Below are 14,149 nucleotides of genomic sequence, written 5' to 3'. Positions count from 1 at the left end.
AGAAAAAAAAAGAAAAAAAAAGAAAAAAAAGAAACTGTTTCAAAATAAATGGCGTTCCGCTATTCAGTAATGATGTTGCTGCATATTCCGTTTGGGCTGTTAAAGCTTTGTAAAATTTATTATCGATTATATTGAAGTGATACCTTTTCTTAATGCAGCCACATGGGCCATTGACATCTTTCAATAGCAAACAATGTGACCGACAAGGTAGGCGCCGGAGGTGGCAACACATATGCGTGAAAGGAATAAGGCAAAAATAATACAATGAAGAAGTCTTGTCAACACATTAATTCAAATTCTGATGATATATTTATTCATTGACGGTAGCTTATCATACACCAGAACTGACTTTTAACCAAACGCAAATAAATATACTATGTTACGAATAAGGATTACGTTTTAATAAAAAACCCTTTGGGTATGACATTGCCTGGTAACTGTGGCTTTAATTCTTGTAGTTATGCCTAGATGTTCAGCAATTGTTTAAATCGAGATTCGAACATTCCGAAAAAAGAATAGTGTTTGTAGAAATTTTGGAGAAAACTCCGGATACACAAAGCGTTTAGTGTTGTAATGCAAAACGGATTCTGTACATTGACTAACACCGAACTAAAAACTTTTGTGAATATCAGATCAGAATACAACGTGGTATTTTAATTAATAAAGCAATTAAATGAATTTCCCTGTCGCACATTTTCTTTTTCTAACTATGTTTTGTTCAGTTCTATCCATATTGCAATGATTCTGTTTTCCGATACAGATAAATTGAAATTAAGATTATATCTGATCCAACCACAGTGATATTTGCACAACAATTGCATTTCATAGTTGAACGACCTATACTATTCAAATATAGGGCAAATGCGACATGATCAGTCTTTTATAGCAAAACGAAATTCCTAAATCAAGCTAGATTCAGTTTCTAGATCAGTGAAAAGACAACCTTTAGGAAGAGTTGAATTGAATGCAAAGAATAATAGATAGGGGGGGGTTTAAAGGCTCTAATTAAAAATCACGCATACTTTCAATGTTTTTTATTTCTTTCAAATATCTTATTTAAGTCAAATGACTCTTTTGAAGCGAACCTTAATATACAATGGCATGGCTTTACCCAGACAAGAGTAGGTGAAAATAGTCGGCTTTGATGCAGCACTTTGTCCAATGTTTTCAAGTTCAAAAAGGTAATATGTGCTCTCAGCTAAACAAACAAATCAAGAAATGTTTGATTCCGCTGATAAAGTATTGACTCAATTACATCACTGATTGGCTCCTTAGAAATATCAATGCACGCACATCTTGAAGAAACATTGGACGAATATTGCGTGCCAAGGCGATTATTCCAACAAATAACTGCTAAAGACGATATTTTGAGATTATTTCTTTTGGTTTTGTTGCTTGTAATGTGTAATGTGTCTCGTGTAGTGTTGATAATGCCCTGATCCTTGTGCTTGAGAAAGGATATTAGTTATGTTTAAGTCTTCTTGTTGTGTCCCTTGTAATTTTCATTTGTTTTTAAATCAAAATAGTTTTACTAACTATTTGGTATTCCTGGAATTGCTGATCAATTGGGTTGTTGCTGATATATGTTTTAGTGCATTGCATGTAAACTATAATTGAATTGCAACGGAAGCGATGACAAGTTACTGTTATAACATCCTTTATGTTCACATATCTAACGAAAGCACCATACACGAAGGAAACAACCATTTATTGTTGTTGTTGTTGTTGTGTATTGTTTTGTTTCGAAACATGTCATAATGTGACAAAAAGTATGTTTAATGTATCTTTGCATAACAAGTGCAAATTGTAACTAGCGCCATGCGTTCTGAGATAAATGCAGTTTGATACAATAAAAGTTAAAGCTCCGCACGACTACCCAAGGCAAGCACAATTCGTCATTTGATGTCTTAAACATGCGAGATTAAGATCAAGAACGCTCACCATAAATATTAAGTACAGCACAGTAGAGTTTAGTGATGTACATTTAAGTCGGAAATTAACTATCAATTATTGCGCATGCTCAGGATAAAAGATTATCTTACAATAGAATATGGGCTTTCGAAACACTTTTTTAAGGTAATTTGCTGATTAAAAATCGCTTATGGTATGCTTATTTTGGTACATTTATTTAAATTGCAACGTAACAAAGCAGTGTAAATTTCGATGAAATATAGAAGTTGACAAGATGGCGGTAAGAGTTTCAAAGCGCACAGAAGGCGCAAAATTTACAGATTTTTTTAGTATCAATTAATTAATTAAGTTACTTCTAAATGTGGCAGATGTGTTGGGGTTTTTATAAAGACAAATATTGCTTATGTAGGTTTCGAAGGTGAACGGTTTGGGTTTCAAATTCTTGCTCGACATGCTGATTCTACTGTGTCTACTTTCTCGAATTTACATTTTCCCCACATTGTGAATACATAGAAGTTACAATCAAACAGTTTTGTTTTTCTCATAGGAAATGTTACCGTTTTCAAAATGTTGTTTAACGCATAGTACACAACTTGAACTTTCTTCCGACTTGTGGAATTGGAGGTCATGATGAACTAGAAATCATTTTGGGTGCAAATCTTTTCAATTCACTAGATAATATATAGAAAATTGAATTAGTATTTTGTTTCGATTATTGAGAACAATGTGAACTCTTGCTCACTTGAGCTTATCTTAACTTACTTCGATGTTAAGATATAAACTCTTTAGCGACGATGAATAAACTATACTTTGTCATGCGGTTTGTTTCAAAATGTGTATAATTGATACAAATCCCAATACATTTTTTTAGTTAATATTTCCTTGAATATATATCAACAACTAATAAAACCGCACTTAAAACGTCAAACAGTTGTTGCGAAAACTACATAAATGTGTTCCTTTGAGAAGCCTACTTCAATATGTGAAATACATAAACTCATTGGAGACATATCTGTAAAATCTAAAATTATCTTTAAACATTTAGAAACCATAACTATCGCAAAATACCCCATAATAAAGGATACGAAATAACACCAAACCTGGTGATGTTCATTTAAATCTAAATCATCATACACGGTGAAGTACATAAAGATTTCGAGAAAAATAAGGATTTCTTAGAATTTGTTTGACAGCAAATTATATAATACGCGATAGCTTCCTAGCTTGATTTAGGGTGTTTACGCGTTACTTTAAATATTGATCAGATGTTATGAAAAATACGTGAATTCGCATAAACCAAAACTATAAATAAAAAAATAAAATGTTTCTTTTACTACTATCGTTGAACCTATCTAGCGATGAAAACACTGGTTAGGTTATGCTATATTAGTTTAACTTTTCTCTCCTTCCTTGATCAAAAACGCGGGAGAGCTAAAACTATCGATTGTTTCGTCGTTACATTGCATATAGACCTTACATCAGAAAAACACGTAAGCTTACCGTTATCGCCCATACGATTCTTGATCGCCAGTTCTAGTTGTTCTTTCACCATGATAGTGATGCTGGAATATGGACGCACTTAGAACTTTCCAATACCAGTGAAGGGACTTCAAAATTCTCGACACGAATGCTCATGCTAGAAACAGGAATGATTCAAACTAATGCGGGCGCTTTGCGTCCAATATGCCTTCATCCGAACTCAGAATTATTGGAATTATGAAATCGATAGCGCTGAAAGTGGCATTATTGCGGTGATATAATGTGGACAAAACAAATAGTACAACTTAATATCAAAACGGAATGCCCAAACAAATAATAAGCATAGAAATGATCAAACAGATGAGTTGTTTAATATGTTTTGTACCAACAAGATCAATTGATTTGTTTGACAAATTAACAAACAATGGGCATGTTCCAGACAAAATATTCGTCCATATAAAGATTTTTGAGACTATATGGGTGGATGATAAAAAAGAAAAAAAGACGGAGAAATCAGTGCATATTCACACAGTTCATATCTACACATCATTTTTAACTTTTCCAGATGAAACGCAAAAAAAATGTTAAACTGACGAAGTATGTACTGGTTAGAAGATGCACAACATAAACACAAGAGTTCTGTTACTTGATTATAAGATACTCCTATGGACATTAATGGAGAATCAACTCATTCCAAAAAAATACGTAAATAAATATCAGCATGAATTTGGGTTTAAAAGCAAAAGTATTTTTTTTTTAAATATTTTGCTTAATCCATTTTAAGAATTCGGTCCTCCAAACGGGTAATGTTGCGGCAAGATTTATTTTAAATAGAAACTCATTTTTGTATACCCAAAACTTGCATTATCATACAATTGCGAATAACTTTTTACCCGACTAGCGACAAAAATAACTGTATTAACTGCATTAATGATTATGTCGTTAAAAACGCATTAAAACGCGTTAAACAGTCGCGAAAATCGCTATAGAAAAAAACAACACCTCCATAAACAGCATGTGGATCCGCTTATGTTTTTGTACAATGGTTTTCGTTGGGACAAATTCAATAAATATAGTATATTTAAGTCATGTTTCTCATAATAAAAACTATTTTGAACATCAACACCAGCCTTTCAAGTCTTATTTCTATAGAAGTGCAGAAGGCAATAAAACGAGCAATATGTTAAAGTCAAAGAGTGTTTTATAACTTAAATCTCCTTTATTTGTCTAATGTCAAACATAAAACAGTAACAGAAAGGTCCTTGAAAACGTGTTTTTGATGATTGTCGAAACACAAAAGCTACCGAGGTCCAAATTGAAAACAAAAGCAGTCATAGACTTCCATATCCCCCACCGAAATAAGAACAGTTTCAATTTTGCCTTACAACAAAGGATAAAGCTTGAAAACAGACAAAAAGCAATTAGTTAACAAATACTCCTTCAGAGCTATGGTGCCACAGTACTGCACTGCTCATAAATATATCAGATTTGAAGTAAATACCTGAAGGAATTTGCTAATTCTGCACGGGACAAAAAATATGAAAATTAGCCATAGACAATAATAAATAAACAGTTAGCCTGAGTTACGGTTAAACTGCACCTTTGCTCAATTAGATATACCTGTAACTAGCCTATATACAAAAATAATGTAATCTGATAAAATGTAATACTAAAATTAAAACAAATTTAATTGGTATAGTATTCAAAGATACTCTCAACAGTTATATTATACATTGCCTCGTAGTAATTCGTTATTCATGTCAAATATTTCATTTCGAGATTTGCTCATTCTCAAAATAAAAAGTTCATTTGTGTATATTAAGTAATAGTTGGTTTATCTCAGTAAATTTATCTACGGAGAAGGCTTTCAATCAATAAAGTTCGATTAATGGTATTTAAAAAACCTACCTCATTTCTGGTCGATTCAGCAACATCCACAGCACTGTATCCCTATTTTGTTTATATCGCAAAATCAAAGAAAATTTCAAAATTTGGTTAATAGTTTTAGGGTTCAACGTGTAATTTCATAAATATTATTTCTAAACTGTTGATTGTTTCAAATTATAGTTTCCACTTAAGCATTATTTGTCAAAATATTCAAGGAAATGTGATTAAAAGCAGAGTTAAATTATAATACCAAACAAGCTATTTGTATATGCAATCAGATCGAATGACGCAATGTTTATTCCACCTGGACATATAAAATAAACCAATGAAACGGCATAAAATTAATGACGTTCCGTTTGTCCTAAAATTCTGTTCCGGTTTGTCCCACTTGAAGTATTTTGTAAAATTAGTTCAATCAATTTTGAAGACATAGGGCTAGAATTTAAAAACCAATAACTGAGCGCTTTTATTTTAAGCCTATTGTATATAAACAGCAAACCCGACATGGTAGGCACTTAAGATGACGAAAACATAGATCGTAAATTTAAGAATTGGTCCAAATAAGATACTGAAGCTTTCTTTAAACATAACTTTTATAAATGCTTATTATATTGATGTATGGAAACTTCGGAAAAGCCAGAGTACACTTATTCTTATCAAACAGAACACTGGTACATGTATATCTCAATTTAATTCAATATAACGATAGCTTCGTTGTCATATGAAATGTTCCTGTACCGGAGCTTTTCAAACAAAATACAAATTTTAAATCGATTCCCCAGTCGTCGCTTATCGAAATCCTAAAGCCTTAAGAAAATAACAATTAATAGCTAGGTTACCACATATTCACCAATTTAAAAGCGCTAACGTATCGCAAATATGTTTCTATCTGTACACCCATCATGTGGTCTTTGTTTTGTTATGATCCTGAAATCCAATAAAAATAAAAATAAATAATTCGTTGAAATGAAAAAAGAATGGCATCAACCTATATTGTACCTCTTTAAAGCTGCACTCTCACAGATTTACCGTTTTTCCAACTTTTTTATTTTTGTCTTGGAATTAGAATTTGTTTGCGCAAATATCTGCTAACCAGTGATAAAAGACTGCTGACAAAAGATCAGATGGTCGATCTTCGGTAAAAAAAAAACGGTAAATCAGTAAGAGTGCAGCTTTAAGAATAATTTTGCAAATTACAGTCAAGAGCAAACTATTTGCAAACATTGCTTATAAAGGTATTAAAGAAACGTTCGTCTTATAATTATCACGGATGGAATTTACATTGAGGGTCTAAATATTCAGTATGTTAAAGCAAAACACACACACACGCGCACACGCACACGCACACGCACACACACACACACACACACACACTTTAACAAGCTATATTCGGTTTATAGCTCAGTGATAGGCTTTTGTCACAGACAGCCTTTATGAAGAGTTCAATTTAATACATTGATAGTGACTGTTAAACTTGTATAAGCTTGCGGGTAAGCATTTAACCAAATAGAAAAGCCATTATAAGTCCATTCCATTCATGTAAGTTGAGGACCTACACTGGGTAGGTTTTAAACACATAAGACATGGGATGTTACTGATATATGTGAATGATGGATGCAAACCCTTGACCAATACCCCGTTCGGAAATGGTCATAATTCACAGAAAATTGAGTTGATACGTGACTGTTTTGTACCTTTGACCATGTTGATGAAGTTTCAATAGCAGTAGCTTATATCTAGGAATGGAATTGGTTTGCATGTAAAACATAGGCAAATACAAATGCAAATACTTGGTTAAACATTAAGAGTCAATACCGTTAAATAAACTTAGAAATGTGTTTTGGTAGAAGGTTTTGTGTGAAGTGATTTATTAACGTGCTACGTCGTATATCTATCCGTTTAGTGTTTATTGGGGATAGAATATTGTGCCTGTAAAGATGATTTTGGTTGAATAGTTAGGTTACATGGAGTTATTCTGTGGTTGACATTGTTTTACTAAGACAATAAATACAAGCTTTCCGCAAAAACTAAATTTGTTTGAGGTAGTTCCTGTGATATGATCTTGAGCCATGCACGCAAAATGCAATAGAGATAACAGTAATAACCCTTTTTTGCTAAAAACTCAAACAAAGGCACCGCAGACGGATGGCAACGCTTGTCTGTTAGTGGTGTGTTTGTGTTGTTGCTGTTGTTGTTTCTGTCGAAAATATTTAGAATTCAGCAATTGTAAAAGCCTGACTTATATGTTTGTGCTATTTATGTAGAAATTGTCACTGGCAACATGTGTACTTATCTGAAAATAATTAAATTGTACAGTTTGCACCATATCGCCGAGGACGACCCCAATGCTATTAAAATTTCTCATTTCTTTCTTCAAATAAACAATTGGGCTCGACCCGCGGAAGGGAACAGGAAATGCGAGTTTTTGTCAGTCGGAAATGAATATAAATTTAATTATGTGCAAGGGAGAGTAAATTATCTGAAAATAGTATTTTGGCATCCGATACACAGCTGGGATATCAATGTGACAGACCATATCGCGGATACAGTCGCTCTCGATTAGCTCATAATATGTCTGGTCCTGAATGACAAAGGTGTTCATCACAGTAACAAGCGTGCTTGGACATCAAATTTTACGTATCGCACCTGTATTGTCTGGTATCTCGTTGTTCACAAATTGGTCAAATACATGTAACTATAATACGACGCGACAATGCTGGTAATAGCACCCAATTTACCAACTTTCAACGCGAAACGAAACAAAAACGCAATAAACGCCAATGAAGCAACCTTCAGAAACCTAGTACAGATAGTATGTGTGTGCATATACGTTCGACAGTGATAAAGATTCGTGATGTTCAACAGGGAAATAAGTTTAAGGTCTCTATGAATTAAAAAGCCACAAAGTCAAACAAATTACAATGAAAAGATCGTTATAATAAATTGTAATTCACAAAGTATTTTAGTTCGATATAAAAGGTTTTTGATAACAAGTTACTGAACGCTATAGATTTTTGCGGATACCATTTATATTCGAAGTTTACACCGAAATCGCTAAAAAAACAATCTATTTCCGGAATTACTAATCGCGATTTCATTATACGTGTGTTTTCGGTCATGTGACCAGTGCTGGTAAAACACATTACACCCCCATGTAATATGAGTCACGCGCTGTAATCATGCCGTCATTATCAAACTACTTTTCAATATTGAGAACTAATTTTATTTTCGCGTGAAAAATGATAATAAAACGTCATTTTAAAGATATTGCATTTTTATTCGAAATTAAGTACAATATAATGAAAATAATAATATATGGCAATATTACTTGTTCCTCTGCTTTCAGCGAAAAATGTCAATAAATTACAAATAAAAAGCAACGTGAAATCGAATGTTCTCCCTTACTTCAGGGAGCGTTCATTATTAAAATCAGCAATAAATTTCATATCAATTTAACAACGTCAAACTTAAAACAATTTAGGATAGGTGATGCAGTACAAATTAGTATTAAGGTGGGAAATCATAGATATTGTCAAAACCCCTAGGTACTTATTCAATATACGAAGTGCACACAAGTTTGACATTTGACATCAAACTTTCAGCCAGACATGAGCTGATTAAAGGCATGCCAGACCATGACTTCCGGAATTAGTTTGATTGTTTCAACCCGCATGAGGATTTGTGTGGTGATGCTTTGGCCAAAACAGCCATGAATACTACCAGTCAACCTTGCACTCGTAGTTCCCTAACATCTCCAGACATGCCTCCTTTTATTGCCAGCAAAGTCCCCCAATGGAACGCATGTCCCCACCACTGCAACAGGGAATTATTATCTATAAAAGTTCATAGCCATTTGAATCTAACTATCCCAGGTCTATACTTTAGCCGAAGTAGAACAACGCAAATGAACACAAATGCTAAAATGAACGAATATCTGCAACAAAACTTAAATAAGACCCAGACAACAATTTCCAGCGCTTCGTTGAATAATCTTATATCAATGCTGCAATATATTCCCATACATTTAAACAACAAAAGTCGACCTTGAACTGTTGAATTGTGTTTGGTTGTTTTTCATTAAATAATTCCCATATGGAAAATGTCTTGTTTAAAACATGTGTAAGAACATTTAGAAATGATTGAATCATATTGTTTTCAAAGCCTACAAAGTAAATACATTTGAAGAAAATACGTTATTATTTAGAAAAGAAACATTAATTCCAATTTATGTATGTGGGCAATAGAATGTCTGTCAGAGAACCTTACTACATGTAACACTATAATTGATTGTTTTGACGTACATCTTCACTTTTTATTGTAAGGGTTGCAGTTGCCTTTTGGCAGGTATATATGAACAAATCATGAATGTACAGAGATTTTCTGAAGCGGTATATAAAATTGATATATGAGTAACAAAGAAATATTTAAACGGCATTACCTCTTATATTAATCATAAACGATCCATTTCCATTACGCCTCTCCTGACCCCTCCCCCCCCCCCCTCCATCCCTGCAAAATTCTTCTTCCTAACCCTTGCTGCAAAGCATTCGTAAGAATTAGTCTGAGATATAACTAGAGAATTGAAAATAAGGCTCATCAATATCAAAACACTTGATCAATGTAGATATATAACTTTTTCGGCACACGCATTAGTTGATTCAAAGCCTCGTTGAAAGACGTATAAAAACAATAACAACAAGAGATAAATAACCCCTCGTACCTATCACTGAAAGTGATGGATGTTGTAATATAGTATGCATCAGTAGACACACATGCACTAAATTTCGACTTATTAACGTAATATCACACTATCTTAAATGAATGGAGCTGAAGTAAGCGAAATACAATACATAGATATATTCATGCATATACGATACCTATCATTCTATTTTACAAATTATATGTCAGAAGATAGTACTTAGAGTAACGTATGTTTATTTGAAACATAAATACATTACTGATCGTTCAAATGCGATACCTAACAATCCTTGATAAGCACACCTAGTTTTTCTATAGTATATATGTACTATGTTGCTTGTTTTGAGTTGTTGATCCATGTTTCTTGTTTGTGATTGTTTTTTTGTGTTTCTATGTCTTTGGCGTTTACCCTGTGCCATTAAAGGGGTTTATATTTAAGCTATTGGCCACTGGCCTTGTTTCTGTAGATTGATATATATGAATAAGTACTGCGATATGGGTCTATAATACACCCATTAATATACGGGAATTAATTGCAGACAATGCAAAACTGAGAAGTCAACCGCTTTATTAAAGGACGCATTACCATGATATTATAATAGTAATATTATAAGGTAAACAGTTGATAATGCATGGATCAGTAAAGGTATATTAAAAATTGAAACACTTGCCCACTGTATTATGTTTAGATATTTTGGAAAATATTTTGACCATTTCTATATCATAACTCGTGAGTAGCAAGAGCGACTGTGGCGGAGATAGAAGTTGTCCTCGTCAAAATTAGATACTCCTTGGAAACTTGATGGGGTATTCACTCATTCCAGAAAGTATACATTTGGATTACAGGCAAAGCTTGATCTAAGCTGGTCCAAGCTGGAAATCAACGTTGACTAGAAGGTGACTGTAAACATTGTTTATCCTTTGCATAATCTATCTTAATCAATTCAGTTCCCTAGCCAACAAGATTTATTTTCCAACTGGATCTCTTCAAGTCACTTAAAATATATGGAAAAAGATACCTTTTCATGCAATGTCATCAGTTTGCATATAATTTGTAGGACAAGCAAAAAGAAAAAGATTACATTAAATAAATTATATCAAATAATTTATGATTCAACCAGAGAAAACGCATTCTGTCGTAGAAAACGCGTTCTACAGCGCGAAAATTGCTGTTAAAAAAATAAAAAAAGGTTTGTTGGCCAACTTTTGTTTAGGTACAATCGTGTGAATTGGGAAGAAGCGGAAATAATAAACCACGAATTCCATATATTTAAAGCTAAATAAAAGCTTAAATGAACATCAGCATCAGCTTATAAATTTTCATATATATCCACTACACGATATAAGACGAGCATTTTGTAAAAATTCTAAGTAGATGTTACTATTTAAATCTCCTTAACTTAACTTATGTCAAACAATACATAGAACCAAAAACGGCATCGAAACCGTAAATGAAATTGTATGAAAACGCTAACAATGACAAACACGTATTCTACCGAGGCTCAAACTGTTAATAAGGAAACGCATGGTTTGTCGTGTAAAAGGATAACACGAGAAAACATATGCATATCAGAATGTATATGCATATTTTTTGTTTCATGTTGTTCTCATTTTCGTGGTATTTGGTCGTTATTGTAATCATGATTTATAATGTTTTACTTATATTTTTTTTATTATTTATAGTTATAATACATCTATCTGTTAATCTTCCGCATTTCTTTTAATAGTTTGCAGTATGACTAAAAGTAAAGTATATCTATCAAAATGATTTATTGTAATTATGCCAGTATAAACATTAGTCGTGTGTAAATGTGCGTCTCGTTTGCAATAAAACTTTGTTTTTATATTTACGAAAAATTGAGTATATATGAAGTACAAAATACAAAATATCTAATAAAATGTCATGTGTGTGAACCATTCGGGCGTAACAATAACGTTCTTCAATCATTCTCGATTGATTTCATACTAAAACACACTTATACTCATTTCGTTTCGACATTTTTTTTGCAACGTCCTGGTTGGAATATCCCGCAATATGCTGTCCGATTTCCATATGATGGTGTGACCATACAATGAGGGATATCAGTGTGTTGATTGCCTTAGATAAAACTTCAGATGTTCAAATTATTAGTTTGGTCAAGGAATTCAGCGGACCATTATTGTCCTATTGTTGGATATTGCGAGACTTATCAAACCGGTCTATTATCTGTATGGTTGTAAATGAATTTCGCAGTTGTCAAAGGAAGTACTTTCTTCTGAGGCTGCTTAAACTTTTGAACTTCGGTGGCCTAAGGATCATAACTTTAGCTAAGTATAATTGATGTCATTGTGGTTTCACTGTTTTCTCCCGGTGATGAATATTGGATATTATGTACTGATTATATCTTTTCCCCGCTGTATACTGATTCAATTCAGATAATGAATTGACTGAATGTTTGATCGTTATTGCATGTGTATCGTTCGTAGCGAAATTTAATAACATTTATACATGTCATAATACATTCTAAGGTATGTCAGTTAAACTCCTATTTGTATAATCTGACTTTTCTGACCTAACCATCACTATGATATTTTATGTTTAAGTAGGATGTATCTCTGAATTTCCAAATCTAAGGGTATGCATATGTCTAACTAACTATAATCGCGTTTATTCTTACGTCTTCACGATCAAAGCAATATATCGTACACTCTTGTGTATATACCATAGATCCTGAATATTTATACTTGTTTCCTAATAAGAATTATTTTTGAGAGAGCACACACACAAAAACGAATTCTTTTTCGGTACGTATACTTACGTAACATGAATATAAGATATTTTCAACAGTTTAATTACATCACGACTCGCAATAAAACGCTGTTCGCATAAAATATGTCTTGAATAGAGTTTTTCATTGTCTAAAGCAAAATGTCCGTTTGTGTACACATATGGATATAGCAGATGTGAATTTATTCACAGAGGAGGGCTACAAGAAAAAACATACGAGAAAACATAATTTGCCTGCGTATTTTTTAGAAAACAGCAACAATGGCCTTTATGAGGTACAATATATAACGGCGATCCTACAACGATTCTGTAATGAAACAAAACAAGAATATATCAAAGTCTCGTGCACATGCTGAGGGACTCAACATTAATTTTCAAAGTTCGGATTTTTAACAATCATTATTATTTATATTTCAAATATCCCCTTCGATAATAATTTGTCGGAATATTGAAGATAACGTTAAAACAAATAGAGATATTGAATGAAATTTTACTATTCACACACAAGATACACAACGTTATTTCCAATCAACGATGGAGTAAGTAAAGTAAATGAAACTATAAACACAACCAACAATATTCAAAAACTTATTCTGTCCTTGAAATTGTTGAAGACGTTCCGCTTGTCCAATAATTCTGTTCAGTCGCGTTCCGTGTGAGCTGTAATGGTTTGAACTATATAATTTCATTAAGTTTTGAAAATATAGTCATATGGTTAAAATGTAATAGTTGATAACCGCGAACTTTTATATATAGCTGTTTGAAGAAAGATGGAAAGCGCTAGAGATTGCAATGACAGATAAGTTCTATTTTGTGCATGTTATCATGGACCTATGGTTTATAGGTCTAACTCTTGTCTCTTGCCTTTTAAATTAATAAAGCAATTAATTAATTGAATCACCGAACCGGATATCGAAATTCTATCTGTCTGCTCTGTTCAGTTATACCCATAATTTAATTGAATTGTATTCTGTTACAGATCATTATATCAATAACAGTGATATTTGAACAACGATTGCATTTTATAGAAGAGAAAAATATCTGCAGGCATCATTATTCATAAAGTGCACCTTTGTTTGGTTCTCAAATGAACGGCATAACTTAAGCAATTACGGACGGAATCAATAGCATGGGAAATAAAATACTTAATGAAAAAGCAAAGCCTGTTAAAAAAATACATAAAAGTTACATTTTATTTCTGACTCAGTGATGAGATAGCCTTAATGAAGAGTTGAACTGAATGCAATGTTACTGCGAAACTTTTGTAAGGACCCACGATATTATTGAGATTACTTTAATAGATGAATCAAAACTATTTTTTTTATTTAACTAATTTTTATAAACGAAGTAGCAACTGGTAAAACAAGTCATTTCCTGCCTAACATTATTCAAAAATCGAAAGTGTTT

General features: G+C 32.7%; 1 protein-coding gene across 1 annotated transcript in view; it reads right to left on the bottom strand.

Annotated features, from left to right (window-relative positions):
• The window catches only part of LOC128218821 (synaptotagmin-15-like), a 198,956-nt gene extending 195,412 nt beyond the window's left edge, over window positions 1–3,544 (bottom strand). Inside the window, exon 1 of the mRNA XM_052926557.1 lies at window positions 3,412–3,544. Coding sequence (XP_052782517.1) covers window positions 3,412–3,463 — 52 coding nt within the window. The 5' untranslated portion in view covers window positions 3,464–3,544. The remainder of the gene's footprint in view (window positions 1–3,411) is intronic.
• Window positions 3,545–14,149: the final 10,605 nt, after the last annotated feature.

The sequence above is a fragment of the Mya arenaria genome, chromosome 2 (assembly GCF_026914265.1).
Source record: "Mya arenaria isolate MELC-2E11 chromosome 2, ASM2691426v1".
NCBI lineage: Eukaryota > Metazoa > Mollusca > Bivalvia > Myida > Myidae > Mya > Mya arenaria.
This window is presented reverse-complemented; position numbering and strand designations above follow the sequence as displayed.